The sequence below is a fragment of the Solanum dulcamara genome, chromosome 5, assembly GCF_947179165.1.
Source record: "Solanum dulcamara chromosome 5, daSolDulc1.2, whole genome shotgun sequence".
NCBI classification, from domain to species: Eukaryota; Viridiplantae; Streptophyta; class Magnoliopsida; order Solanales; family Solanaceae; genus Solanum; species Solanum dulcamara.
In genome coordinates, this window is record NC_077241.1 from 78,525,769 (window position 1) to 78,541,591 (window position 15,823).

Sequence of the window (15,823 nt, forward strand, 5' to 3'; positions counted from 1 at the left end):
GGTTTCCTTTTTGTATGATTTGAATGTGTCACGATCCGAATTCGGATGTGATGACACTTATCTCAACCCACCGAGACAAGTCAGCCTAAAACTCAACGGAAAGTAAATGTGGATGTAATTGAGATAAAGCAAGGTTTAACTTAGTCAAAAATAAATAAATAATCTCAAAATCCCCCAAGACTGGTTGTCACGTGTACAAGACACTAATACATTACCGAAGTACGAAAGAAAAAAAAACTGTCACAGTGTCTTTGTTTCTAGAATATGACTAAAACATAATAAAAGAGTACGAGGTGTCCGCTAGATGGATGTAACAGCTACCTCAACACTCGGAATGATAGCCGTGGATGTAGTAGAAAATAGTAGGAGATCAAGCAGGTCCGGGCTCACAACCTACACAAGTGTAGAAGCAAAGAGTGAGTACCAAACAACACGGTACTCAGCAAGTGGACCACTAAAACTAAGCAAAACTCAATAGATACAAGTACTCCTGTCCTTCCAACCGAACCTCCTTAACTACAACCTGTATGAAACCAGCCCAACTCTACACTTGTACAATAATAATAGTAATACAGTCCACGAATACTCATCAATAGTCTCATAAAGTGAATCATATCAAGTCAAGTTCAACATATACAGAGCAATAAGTGGTAAACACGAATTCACAAATATCAACAAAATGCGATGCAATGCAATGAGATAATGCATGTCTGTCCTATCGGTACACATCTGTTGAATTACAATCTAGAACTCATGGGGGAAATTTCTATCCATGTTACCTGCCACAGAGCGTGTGACCCGTCCCCTCAATATACATATCCTGCCACGTAGCGTGTGTCCTGATCTCTTTATTTCATAATATCTGCTAGGGAGCGTGTGATCCGACCCCTTTATTTCATATCATTTTCAGTCTCAGCACAATATGTCAGAACCAATGCAATCAATTCATGTTCATATGATTCACGATAATAACATGACAACAACAATAATTTTTCCTATCTCATACCAACATAGTCACTTCACATGTCCAAAATAAATACATAATCTCATCACATCAATTCCATCAATACATGTCATTAGATCATCCTTCTATATCCCTCTTTTCCATTTTTAAGGCCAATCATACAGTCAATAACCCAATCCAATTCTCATTACTCTCCAGTGCACGTAACAAGGAAATACAAGCATCTACAAGCTTAAACTGAGGTTTAAAAATTCACTTGCCTCAAATAATCAATCATTCACTTTGGGACTTGAGCCTTCCCTTTTTGTTGGGCCTCCAAATCAATGTAATTTAGTCAAATAAATAATTACAATAAAATTTTGAAACTAACAACACTTTTATTACTATATGTCCAGCCTAAACTCAAAAACTCACTCAAATCTATGATTGAATTCCTAATCTTGATGTCAACCAACATGTCAACTCTCATATATATTTTTTTTACATACTAAATAAATTTGCATTTTGAATTTCAGCTAACACGGTGTATTTGATCTCCAAATTAATATTTTATTCTGAAAAAAAAAACTCTAAGCCCTAAACTACTGTGTGCCAAAATTAAAATGGCAATATGATGATAATATACAATTTGAAGCCTACTCCAAACATCATTTCTAGGCAATTTCAGACCTTAAGCCACTTTCATTATTGTCTTCTTCCCTTAATAAAAAAGTACCAAAATCGGAGAATCAAAAAGATAGGTCTCTTTTCTCGTTTTTCCCTTTTTAGAATAAGGGAGGAAAGAGAAAGAATAAAAAAAGTGCTCTCGCTCAACGGATCAAAGTTAGGCGTGGCTGGTGTATTCGGCGGCTCCCTAGTGGCTGAACGCCCCTTTCTTCTTATTAGTCAGATAGGTCCATCTCAATTGAAAAAACAAATAACGTTTCAAGAACAAATCTAGTTATATATCAACGTTCCAATAAAAATACTTATATGCATCAAAAACTCCGGGTTCCTCGGAGTAAATGATCTGGGCATTTTTCTTTGGGATGGGAGGGCTGTTATGTAGGCTTACAACTCTTCCTAGGTTGTTCAAATTTGATAGATTCGCCTTCGAAAACAAGAAGTTCTGGTCCAGAAAATTCCGCATATTTTGACCAATTCAAGGTGGAAAATAGGGTTGCTCCCTCGGTGGACCAACAGAAAGAGTGAAAAAAAAGGGCAGAATTTACGAAATTTAAAGCAAGAGGTTGGAGGGTACCTGACGCCCCGAGTCAAATGAAATTGAAAAGACTTGCCAAACAAAGGCTAAGAGAAAAAAGAACAGAGGTATGACTGGCATAATATCTACGATTGGGTTTGTGGTCCGTCCCTAAAGCAACTCTTTTCCATTCGCGAACGTTGATGCCGGGAATTCTGTCTAAAAAACTGCGTATTACGAGTTTTTGAAGGTGATCAAAAAGATTCGACGAAAACCGAGCATACATTCGCTAAACTAAATGTTGATCAGTGAAGACAAGAAAACTTTTAAGTGTAGACGACTACTTGATGATGATCATTGAAACGTCATTACATATGACATGATTTCTATATCAATTCATATCTATTTCCAAAGACACCACAAAGACTAACTAAACATATGACCTCCACCACCTAAATCCACCCACCCTCACATTGGAATTGATATAACCGTAGGAGTAAATTCATTTAAAGTATCTAACCTACTGTTTTCGAGAGCTTCTGCTTCGACACCTTAGATATGAAAATAATGTTTAACCTCCCGTCGGCTCCCATGTCTCTCTGCAAGGTGAATGACAAATCCTACTAATTTATTTTATTAAATATAAAAAAAGTGGTATGTATATTAAATAAATTAACACTTTAGCCCATCAATTAAATTAATTAGTTAAATTTACCCATCAATTAATTAACTGAAGTTATCGAATAGTCCAAAATTCCCAATTTAAATATACGAAAGGGATCCTTTATGAAAGAAGGAAGACTCGTACTTGAAATGGCCTAACGGGTCATTACAGAATGTTTCTTAAATATAAGTGAATTATTTGGAGAAACTTTTTCTTTTCAAAAATGGGTATAATTTTCGGATAATATGTTGTATAATCTATGTGAAATTATACTAAACCTCATCATCAGTTGCTATTAGATGAAGCATTAACCATGAATTTTCTAAAATTTATTTTTCTAAAGCCTGTTAGCAAAAGTTTTAGCTGAAAAATAGGGATAAAACCAATGAATAGATATGTTTAAATTTGAAAAAACACGTCTAAATTATTTCAATTTTTTGAGCTTCAAATTTGAACTATTAAGCGTATGAGTTTTATAACAGAACTATCATCAAATATTTATTGAAACACACTTCAACTATTATTTTTTTTATTTATTTTTTTTTTTACTTTTTTCTACGTGATCTTATTGAGCCTAACCTGATTTATTAAGAAAAGAAAAGAGAAGCATGAAAATGGCATTTCGAAACTAAAGTTTATTATATGCATGTACATGCCTTTCTTCCTTTCTCTTTTCACTTTTTCCAATGTTAGTTTCAAAAAACAACCTATATGTATATAGTTTTGATTGGTCTCAAAATGAAGTTAAAATGCAAAATATATCCTTATCAATAATTTTATTACAACATTTTATAAGCAAGTCATTGATGAGATGATATTAATTAACACTAACTTATGATCAGAACTCCTTCGCATAGTCTTGATTATTGCTTGTTTGGTACGAGAGATAAGTAATAAGGAATAATTAATTTAAAAAATAATTTTTAAAAAGTTTAAGTTTGATTGAGATAAAATTATGTGATAATATATTTTTGAATTATAGCGTTATTTTTATTTTATATTGAGAGTGATATAACAATTCTATAATAACTAACCTTAAAATATTAGTCTCGAGATATCTTGTTCCTCAATCAAACGAGACCTTATATTGAATGATTTTCTAAAATAATTACCTTGTATTGAATTCTCCAAAAACTTACCTTCTCTGTTTTTATGAGTTTTTTTTAAAATTTTAATTTTTCAAGTGGGATATTTAAAATTATAAAATTAAATGATATTATGATATATTTATCAATTTTTCTGTCTAATAAAAACCAGACGACAAACAAATTAAAATGGAGAAATAAGTAGTTCTCCCGTTCTACTTAGGTGATAATTTTTTTATTTTCCGAGAGTCAAATGATTTAAATTTGATCGAAAATTTAGGCATGAAAAATCAAATTGGAAGAAGAGATTTTGAGTTTTGATTTTGATTTTGTTTTGTAAGGAGTAAAGACAACTACTTTGCAGTAACTGATTTGAACATAAAAAACAAAAATAATTGTTGTGAAGAATACTCCCTTTCACAAATCTAAAGTGTAAATTTCAAATTGGGTTTCAGAAATGTTTCTTTATTTCCCATTTGGGTTTGTCTTAATTTCTTTTACTTGATTCAAAAACTCTACTGTTTGATGATAATGGATACCCATATCTGTTCCGGGCGTGGGTCTAATGGGTCGGGTGCTCAATCGTCGGTTTATGGTTTGCTTTCGACGACAGAAACTTCTCTGATCGGGTACTGATGATTGAGGTTGTAGCAGACTTGCCGGAACTCAAAACAGAGGAGGAACGTTTCAGTTTAATTGTTGATTGGGCCCGGAAACGCAAGCGTATGAGAGAAGAAATCAACACAAGAGGAAATGGTTTGCTATTCTGAATTTTAATTTAAGGCTTTACTTTTCCTTATTAGAGTTTTGGTGTGGGGATGGTGGACTGCATGCAGATCTATCTTATTGAATGTGAGATAGAAAAGTTGTTTCCGACAGACAGACTTCAATTCAAGAAAAAAACAGACTAGAAAAAGATGCAATGGAAGTACAAGAGACTATAGTTAGTAATAAAAAAACAGATAGTAGTAGCATTTCATTAATAGATAGGGTTACGTTTAACATCTTTTATTCCATAGATTTTTGGTTTCTGGGTTTTACCTATCTGGAATTGGATATCTCATTTGCCATTTAGGTAAAGGTGGTTTTTTCATGTGGGAATTTTGTTTTGGTTGATGGATGAAAAAGGCATTTACGAATCCAAATGGAGTGGAAGCGATGTATATGATTCATATAGCCTAAACTCAACTAGTTTAGAGTTGAATTATAGTAGTAGTTGTTATGCGAAAGACAGGGCAATCTAGGATTTGTAGAACATGTGTGTACTACTAAAAATGAAGAAAAAAAATGTTTTAAGTGAGAATTGATCTAATTTCACCATTTAGCCTTCTTGTAGGATGTGTTGTGAAATTAGCCTTCTTGTAGGATGAGTGCCAACAGATAATATTATGCCAATTTTAGAAAATATATACATAAAGTACCTACTTTTATGAAGAGACCATAGGTTCACGTTGCGAAAGACAGTTTATGGATCTAGGATTTTTTTTCCCTTGTGGGGATGTGGTTGCATTTTCTTTATAGATATAACACTGCAATTTTCTTCTTCAGTTTATAATTCTCTTTTTGGTTAAAATAAAGGTAAGAATGGACTTTTCCAGTACAAGTGTGTCTGTCAGTTATGTTTTATCGCAGATGCTATAGTTTTTAGATGCTGCTATTGTTTGTTGGCGGTTTGAAATAGCACTTGAAAGTGTCCTTAATTTTGTAGCTGATGGGAAAAAATTCATTCTCAAAAGTTTGTGGTCTATTGAGAAACAAAATATGCTTCGTCTCGTAAACTTTCCCTGTTGGTCGTATATTTGGGAGTGCTGCAGATTACTTGATGTTTCCTATTTATTTTCTTCCGTATGCTAATCTCGTTCACTTGTCAGATGTGGACGTGGTCATGCAACGTGATGAGCAGGTAGTAAATATAATGTGCTAGAAATGGAAGATGGTCTTGCTGATGACGAACGAGAAGAAGAAGCTGTAGGAATGCTTGAGGAATCTCCTTCTGGCATATTAGTGATGACCACAAATCTCCCTGATACCTATTCACTTCCCTATAATGGACTGTTTTTTCCTGCTATTTCAAGGATATCAGTCATTAGTGAGTTTTACTCTTTCCTTAAATTCTTGATTATCAGAGTATCTGAGATTAGATTCTGATATTGCGCAATCTTCTGAGTATATTCTCTGCATGCATAGTTGGAAAGACAAATTTTCTTTGATGATATTTGCATTCTTAATTTTTGTTCTACATGGTCATTGGTTATTTTTCAAGGTTTTCTTGGACAAATTTGATGCATTTAATAGGCGATGATGAAGCTTCTGAAAGTGATGATTCATCTACGAACATGGACTCCTCAAAGCCCCTTCTCGTGAGAACTTTACATATCAGTTCTCCCATTTTGGCATTCCTTGTTGCCTTTTTTTTCCTTCTTACAACTATTTGTTTTCTTCTTAGTTGTTCTCAAATGGCATGAAAGAGTCGAAGCAACGGCACATAACTATACAAATCCATGAATCGAGTAAGTACGAATTTTCGACTACATTTCTTTCCTGATTGAGTCAAGAGGATAAAACTAATGACAATGCATGTCTATCCCCACAACACTCACACACACAGTTAATACAGTTGACACCTCCAAAGCTGTGTATCCATGCCAGAGCTGGAAACATTTAGGCACAGGACAGAGAAAATAATAAGATGATTGTGGAAGAAGAAAAGAAAGGTGCCTGGTACCATCTTCATGAATGACTTATACATTCACAAATCTCTTTTTTCATTTTGGTAAGTTTATATTCACAAATCTCTTTGAGTTGTAATGGCTCACTTAAATTAGATAAAGATTGCAGCAATGGCAATTCATACTCCTTCTCAAGGCAGGTTTGAAAAAAATGCAATGTTTGCCAATAGATGAACCGGTTGCTACTGCTGTCAGTGGCTATTGTTAGGGTTAAAAGCTTAGAATAACTAGATTTTTCTCTAATAGAAAATTTGAATTTTGCACGAACCAGATGCATTTTCTGTTTACATTCTTCAACTATCATTGTACCATCAATAGAAATAATCATATTACCTATTACTAATGAATGAAAATTGAGATCTTACCTATTATGGGATCCTCGACATGAATTTTATATGAGATACTCCTGAAGAGTCAATTTGACAACGATTATTGTGTATAATGTTTGCAAGTTTAGTAGTATTTTCTCCATATACTTGATGGTTTAATTATTTGCAAAATCTCTTTCCCACCTCTTTGTTTGTCTTCCTTTTCCTTTTTAGAAAAAATCATCTGCATATATTTTCTAGTTGTTAGTTGACAAAAGAATTAATTTTTGCCTTTCTCAACTTTATTGAGCAGAGGAAGCTGCCCTCATGGATCTCTTGAATTTTCGGATAGTAATACTTTATCAGCTACAACACCTACTGCTGTGCTTGATGTGATGATGGCTGCTGACAAATTTGAGGTTGCGTCATGCATGAGATACTGCAGCCACTTACTGCAGAATCTACGCATGACTACTGAATCATCATTGCTCTACATGGATCTTCCTTTCAATATATTAGTGGCTGATGCAGTTCAGCCGTTAATGGATGCTGCAAAACAGTTTCTTTTTCAACGTTTCAAGGACATAACCAAGTGAGTAGCTCTATTAGACATTGTTCTCTATGGTTTGATTGAATTGGCGGAAAAAAGTATCTTCACTTGCATTCTTTTTTCTTAAATCTTTCAGGTTCCAAGAAGATGTATTGAGTTTGCCTCTTTTGGGATTTGAGGCTGTTTTGTCCAGTGATAATCTTCGAATCGCTTCAGAGGATGCTGTCTATGACTTTGTGTTGAAGTGGGCTCGTATGCATTATCCAAAGCTTGAGGAACGCCGGGAAGTATGGAGCTCACATCTTTTTCATCTCATTCAATTTCCATGCATGACATGCAGGAAGCTGAAGAAAGTCATGACGTGCAATGACTTTGATCCCGAGCTTGCTTCAAAGCTTGTCTTCGAGGCTCTTTTTTATAAGGCCCAAGCACCATATCGGCAGCGGTCAATTGCTGCATGCCAAGGCGGGGAATGTGTTGCATCATCGTTATGTGGAGAGGGCATACAAATACAGACCTATTAAAGCTCTTGAGTTCGAAACGCCTTGTCAGCAGTGTGTTATTTACCTAGATTTGAAAAGAGACGAGTGTGCTAGCCTCTTTCCAGCTGGTAGAGTTTATTGGCAGGCTTTCCATTTAGGTGGACAGGGTTTTTTCCTGTCAGCTCATTGCAACATGGATCATCAAAGTGCATTCCATTGATTCGGTTTGTTTCTGAGTATGCAAGAGAAGGGGTCAGTGTCATTTGCAGTTGATTATGAGTTTGCAGCTTGTATCAGTCCAGGCGAGGAATATGTGAGCAAGTATAAGGGAGACTACACCTTCACTAATGGCAAGGCTGTTGGCTACAGGAACCTGTTTGGTGTAGCTTGGACCCAGTTTCTGTCTGAAGATAGTTTATTCTTCATCATCGCGTGGAACTTAGGAGTCGGGGAATAGAAAGCCAGAGTCCTGGAAGGTTTACCTTGTAGTGGTATCTTACTTTCTTACTTAAAGTGCACCACATACGAGCAAGAGTTTTGTGGGTTATAATGCTTTTTGCCTGTTGCTATATTTGCACTGTTGTAAATGACTTGTTGAGTAGTTTCATATTTTGATTAGTTAGTGAATTTGATCATGCTGGTTCCAGTGGCTTTGGGATGTGCATTTATGTACTTTCCATCACAGTCTAGATCATGGCCTTCTTGATCACTCATCAAAGCTGTCCATATAAATCCTAGTTGTTCCAATTTCTTATAAAGATTTGTCTGCAAAAAGACAAAAGAACATGTGATAATTATCCGCATTCTATGGAATATCTGTGGTCTCTTTTATCAACAGACAAAGTCATCATTGCTTCACCCTAAGGTGGTATCCCTATTATTAAGCTAATGGGACCAACTTAAGCATGACTTTGAGCATATAACCCTACTCCTTTTTTCCTTTCCTTTTTCTTTTTATTGATAATGATAAAGTCTACATACATTATTCTGCTCTCTTTAAATCTCACTTTTATGGGTTACACAGGATATGTTGTTGTCGATGAAGTCTTGATCAAATTGGATGCATCTCTCGGCTATTTCATCAGATATCTTTTTTTGATTTTTAATCCTATGTCTGGCACCTCTACTAGGACCTCAACTAAGTCAATATTTGTTACCTCCAATCAGCTACCCCTTGTTACCTCTCACCAAAAGGTGACTATGTCCATCAAGACTTGAGCAAATATATAAAAAGAACACTTATTAATTCTGTTGTTTTAGAATTTAAACCACCTTGATTTTCCACGATTTTCACCCACTTCATTATCACATCCTTGGTTATAGTGCTACTTTTAGTCCAAAAGAGAAAAAGACTTTCCACCTCCAACCCTTCTTTCCTCCTCAATTTCAGCCATTTTTCAATCTCAAAGTCCTTCATACCGTTGGAAAGTAAAGCAAACCAAATAGTCCCAACTTCAATGAAACCCAAGAATGGATCACAATGGCCAAGAAGATCAAATATTGTGCAGAACTTGTACATACTTCTGTTTTTCCTCTTCTTGAAACTCTTTGTTCTTGTTCAATGTTGTAATAATAATAACAGCCTTACAAAATCATTAGATGTTATTCTTCATGAACATGCTTTCAAGACTTTGGTTCATCAACATACTGGATCTTTATACAATGCTAGTGTTCCTTCAAGTCTAGCAGGAATGAAACTCACACTAGTGAGGTTAAGAAGCAGGACATTATGGGAAAAAGGTGCAAACTTTAGTGGATTTTCAATTCCTCCAAAAACAATTCCAGTGCCTTATGTTAAAAGAATCCATATTGTGTACAATGATTTGGGAAACTTGTCTTCTCATTACTTCAACATATCAGGTTACAATCTCTTGACTTCTATTATTGGTTTCATTGTTTATGATGCACCATCACATATTAGCACAATCAAAAGTCTTACAAAACTTGATCTTAGACCAATGGGACAACAACCTATATCGATCGAGTTCAAGAATTTAACAGAGGTGATCAAGGGAAGAACAAAGTGTGCAATGTTTGATGAAAATGGAAAAGTTTCACTTAGTGAAATAAGGTTTCCCAACTTATGTTACACCAGAAATCATGGTCATTTCACTATAGTGTTACCTTCAGAGACTAAGAAAAAGAGGAGAATATGGGCCTTTTTGGTTATCGGATTTGTTATCGGGCTATTTGGTGTGGTATTGGTGGTTGTTGTAGGAAGGATGGTGCTGGGAATTTTTAAATCCAAAAAAAAATGTGAAATGGAAAGAGAAGCAGAGGAAGGTGAGATTTTGGAAAGTGTTATGGTTGGTAGAAGCAAAATGCCTGTTGCTATGGTTACAAGAACTCATCCAGTACTTGAAGGACCATGTTTTCCATAGTTTGTGGCATCGTATTGAGATTAGCTAAGCTAGTTTTGTGTCCACCACATGAATCTAATTGATGATTTTTATTTCGTTTATAGTTAACTAGTAAATGTTACCTCTGTTCGCACGGTTGTCTTGTAAAATAATATTACTGCATTTATGAAACTAAAATGCATTGAAAAAATGAATATTAAATTACATTGTCATTTATAAAAATTATATGTATTGATATCACATCAATAATAATTTGAGTAAATACATCACCAAATATCGCCTATAGTTACCTTCTAACAAACATTTCTCTGATTAAAGGGGAGGATGGGGATGGGTGGACAATAATTTATTATTATTTTTTTTAAAACATGTAGAAAGTTAAACGACTAATATTTAAAAAAAATTGAGAAGTTAAAATCTCTAATCCTAGTTCCTTATCAATTTACTGTTAAAAAATTGTTGAATGAGTATACAAATAGCAAATTTTCTCAAGGTTTGTACTTCTAAATTCTAATAGCCAAAAAAGGCAGAAGATCATACTTTTCTACAGAGTACAACGAAATAATAATAATATATATATAGGAATAATTCAAAAGTTAGTTCCTAAAGTACACTTAATTCTTGTATATAGTTTAGATGTGAAGAAAATTAATAAAATTATTCGTTCTAATTTTCATAAGAAATTCACATCGTAATAATCTTAATTTTTACCATAGATATGGCTTGTAAACATCGGCTTGTCCTCCACAACAATTATGATGAAAGAAGCCATCTTGGTTTCGAGTTAATATATGAATGGGCCATCATTCAAGGAAAAAACACCAATTATTTGTAAGGCAGAAGATAATATAGAGCTTACACTTTAGGAATAGTGCTCGACAATTTAATGGCATTTCTATTGACACTCTAAAATCACTTAAACATACATAATAAAAACATGAAAAAATCTAAATGATTATAACATTTTGTTTCTCGTGTTAAAAAATGAAAGCCACAGACTAAGATGAAAGAAATAAAAATGGTCAGTCAACTTAGAAAGTCACTAAATTTATTTTATAATTTCAAAGTCACTCAACTATGGATAGTTATTTCATAAAGTCATTTAACTTTATTTTAGAACTCAAAAGTCACACAATTACGATCATTTCTTAATTAATTAAAGAAAAGTCTTCATTTTTTCCTTAATTTTTAGGTATTGGTACTCTTAACATAATATTCGAGCGATAATTATTTTAGTGTTATGTCTTTTCAAACAATCGCACTGAAATATTTTTTCAAAATGCCAGATCACCCTAATCTTTCCAAATGCATCTTAATATATTGCAATCATGGTCAAAATCCATCTAATCCAAAAATATATTTGCAGAGATCAGGAGATCGAAGAGGTGACCTTTTAAATATATGTGCATACATATGTTATCTATGTGGGGAAACCGTAGAGAAAGGAAGAAAGATAATTATTATTTAAAGGAACGACAAAAAAATGTTTAAAGGAAGAAAAGATATGCATGTCACAATGAGAAAAGGAAGTGAAAGTAATGAAGAAGGGAAGTAATGGAACTGACAAAGAAAGAAATGGGTGTGTTCTTTATTAATAAATAGAGGTGGTTTAGAAACGGTGTACAAACCATTGATTAAAGAGGGAATAAATTTATATTTATATTAATAGAGAAATTAGATGTAAACTAATGAAAAACCTGGAAAATTAAATAAATAGAAATTCTTACCTAGGAGAGTGACACATCATCGATTTAAGGATTCTCAGTTGCCAATTGATCGTGACAGAATGAATCAAGGAAAAAGTTTACAAAAGAAATTAGGGAATCGTAGTTTTGTTTATTTTTTTTTGTTGATTGTTCAAGATCTAAAGTACAACTTTCAAGGAATTCAGGTAGTTCCACAGAAATTAGGAATGAAAATAATTTTGTCATGAAGAAGAAGAGACAGTGGCGATTGTGATTTTCCTAGTTATTACGCTCGTCATTGAAGGGACGCCTTAACAAAGAGTAAGAGAAAGCATCGGTTGTGATTTTCTCGGGATTTATTGTCGTCGTTGTTGAAGTGACACAACAATTGAAGTTACGACTTTAAAATAAAACCTAAAAATATGAGAGAGAAAAAGAAAGTAATTATCTTAATTCTTAAGGGCACCACGTAGGCGAGATTAGAATTCTTTTATATATATATATATAAAATTTAAAATATTATACGGTTCATATAATAATTGATCAAAATTGTCAAATTTAAGGAGCTATTTAGGTATTAAGCCAAATAAATAATATTTGGATTTCCTGCCAAACGCCTGCTAAGATACCATAACTTTCATGCGATAGGAAAAATTGTCACGAAAAAATTTCACTAAGTGATTAACAACCTAAGATAAACATAAGTAACTTCGTAGCTAATTTAACATTAATACAATCATTCGATAAGAACCCATTTCAATAAGTTCACATTTGTTTTTTTTTTCCACTTGTAAATAAAAGACAAACAATTGTCACGGAAAATTCACAAGTGATCAACATCATAAGATAAAACACAAGCGATTAGGTTACTGATTTAACATTAATACAAAACAATTTGGTAATTGTAACAACCCATTTTAATGATTTCAAGTCTATTTTTTCCTCTTGTACGTACAAACTAGCCAAACATTGTCACAAAAACTTCACAAGTGATCAACATCACAAGATAAACACAAGTAACTTTATAACTGATTTAACATTAGCACAAAAATAATCTGGTAATTGTAAGAACCCATTTTGATGAGTGCACATTTGTTTTTTTCTTTTCTTGTACATACAAGAAAAACAATTGTCATGAAAAATGCACAAGTGATCATCATTATAAACACAAGTAACTTCGTAACTTATTTAATATTAATAGAAAACAAGTAACACAAGATGTGAACTCATCAAACTTCACAAGTGATCAACGTCACAAGATAAACACAAGTAACTTTATAACTGATTTAACATTAACACAAAACAATCTGGTAATTGTAAGAACCCATTTTGATAAGTTCACATTTGTTTTTTTCTTTTCTTGTACATACAAGAAAAACAATTGTCATGAAAAATGCAAAAGTGATCATCATCACAAGATAAACACAAGTAACTTCGTAACTTATTTAACATTAATAGAAAACAATTTGGTATTTGTAAGAACCCATTTTCATGAGTTCACATTTTTGTTTTTCCTCTTGTACATCCAATAGAATAATTATCACAAAACATTCAAGGGTGATTAACATCACAAGATAAACACAATTAATTTCGTAATTGATTCAATATTAATATAAAATAATTTGGTAATTGTAAGAACCCATTTTAATGAGTTCACATTTGTTTTTTGCCTCTTATACATACAAGACAAACAATTATCTCGAAAAACTCATAAGTGATTAACATAACAAAATAAACAAAAGTAACTTCGTAATTAATTTAATATTTACACAAAACAAACTGGTAATTGTAAAAAATTATTTTAATGAGTTCACATTTGTTTTTTTCCTTGTGTGCATACCAAAAAAAAAATGATTGTCATGAAATATGCATAAGTGATCAACATCACAAGAGTAACACAAATAACTTCGTAACTGAATTATTACTAATACAAAACCATATATGATAATTGTAAAAGCCAATTTTTGATGAGTTTATATTTGTTTTTTTCCTCTTGTATAACAAGATAACTAATTATCACGAAAAATATACAAGTGATCATCATCACAAGATAACACAAATAACTTCGTAACTGATTTAACATTAATACAAGCCAATCTGTTTTTATAAGAATCCATTTTGATGATTTCACACATTTATTATTTATTCCTCTTGTATATACAAGAAAAACAATTATCACAAAAAAATTACAAGTGATCAACATCACAAAATAAACACAAGTAACTTTGTAATTGATATAACATTAATACAAAATAAACTGGTAATTGTAAGAACTCAAATAGATGAGTTTATATTTATTTACTTTTCCTTTTGCACATACAAAATAAATAATTGTCAGGAAAAATTTACAAGTGATCAACACCACAAGATAAACACAAATAACTTCGTGACTGGTTTAACATGAATACAATATAATCTAGTAAATTGTAAGAACCCATTTTGATGAGTTCAATTTTTTTTCTTTTGTACATACCAGAGAAATAATTGTCACGAAAAATGCACAAGTAATCAACATCACAAGATAAAGAGCAATAGCTTCGTAACAGATTTAACATTAATACAAAACAATCTGATAATAGTAAAAATATTTTGTTTTTTCTTCTTGAAAATTATTGCAGAAAGGAAAAAATAATAGTCATAAAATTATTGCTTTTGAAAAATTCGATAATAATTAAAGAATACAAAGTGATGCCCTCCAACAACATAAAGAAGAAGAAAGCAAGAAAAATGGTGTCAATTAGAAAAATGGATTTTGAGTTTTGATTTGATTTGATTTTTTTTCCTCCTCGTTACAAGACAAATAATGTTCACGAAACAGCACTACTTTGTAACTGATTTTACATAAATATTAAAAAAAAAGTAAAACAAGTTTAATCATTAACTGATTAAAGAGTTTAACCAATAGAGAGCCTCTAATTTGCACGATGAAAATAAAAAAAATGTATTAATTATAAGAATTTATTTTGATGAGTGGACATTTGTTTTTTCCCGATTATACATACAAGATAAATAATTATTACAAAAAATGCACAAGTGATTAACATCATAAGATAAATACAAGTAGCTCCGTAACTGATTTAATATTAATACAAAACAATCTGTTTATTATAAGAATCCATTTTTTTCTTGAAAATTATTGTAGAAAGCAAAAAATAAAAAAACAAAGTGATGAAATTACTGCTTTTGAAATAACAAGAAAAATTATATCAAATGGAAGAATTGATTTTGAATTTTGATTTTGTTTTTATTTTTCCACCTCGTTACAAGATTAATAATGCTCACGAAAATTAGCACCACTTTGTAACTGGTTTTACATAAATATAAAAAAATAGTAAAATAAGTTTAATGTTTCAATCTGTTTTTTTCAAATTGATTGTATATAAATTACACCATATTTCTTTATTTACCATGTGAGTTTATTTCTTTCACTTAATTCAATTTTTTGTGAAAAATTCTACTCTTTGACCTTCAGAATATTTTTATAATAATTAGAGAGTTTGATCAATAGAAATTTTTTAATTTGAACGAAGAAAATAACAAAAATAATAATAATGGGTAAGAGCCATTATGGTGGCTGCACATTTTCTTTTTTCTTTTGTACATGCAAGACAAACAATTGTCACCAAAATTGCACAAGTGATCAACATCACAAGACAAACACAAATAACATTGTAACAAATTTAACATTATTGATAATTATAAGAACTCATTTTTTTTCTCTTGAAAATTATTAAAGAAAGCAAAAATAAAATAAAAATAGAGTTATCAAATTATTGCTTTTGAAAATTTCGATAATAATTAGAGAATGCAAAACAG

The 15,823-nt window shown here is 32.0% G+C and overlaps 1 protein-coding gene and 1 pseudogene across 1 annotated transcript; both read left to right on the plus strand.

Annotated features, from left to right (window-relative positions):
* The first annotated feature begins 4,233 nt into the window (after nt 1–4,233).
* LOC129890121 (BTB/POZ domain-containing protein POB1-like) lies at nt 4,234–8,651 on the plus strand (annotated as a pseudogene).
* Nucleotides 8,652–9,419: 768 nt separating this feature from the next.
* LOC129890804 (uncharacterized) lies at nt 9,420–10,343 on the plus strand. Its single transcript, XM_055966281.1, has one exon. The coding sequence runs from the start codon at nt 9,420–9,422 to the stop codon at nt 10,341–10,343; it is 924 nt and encodes a 307-aa protein (XP_055822256.1).
* Nucleotides 10,344–15,823: the final 5,480 nt, after the last annotated feature.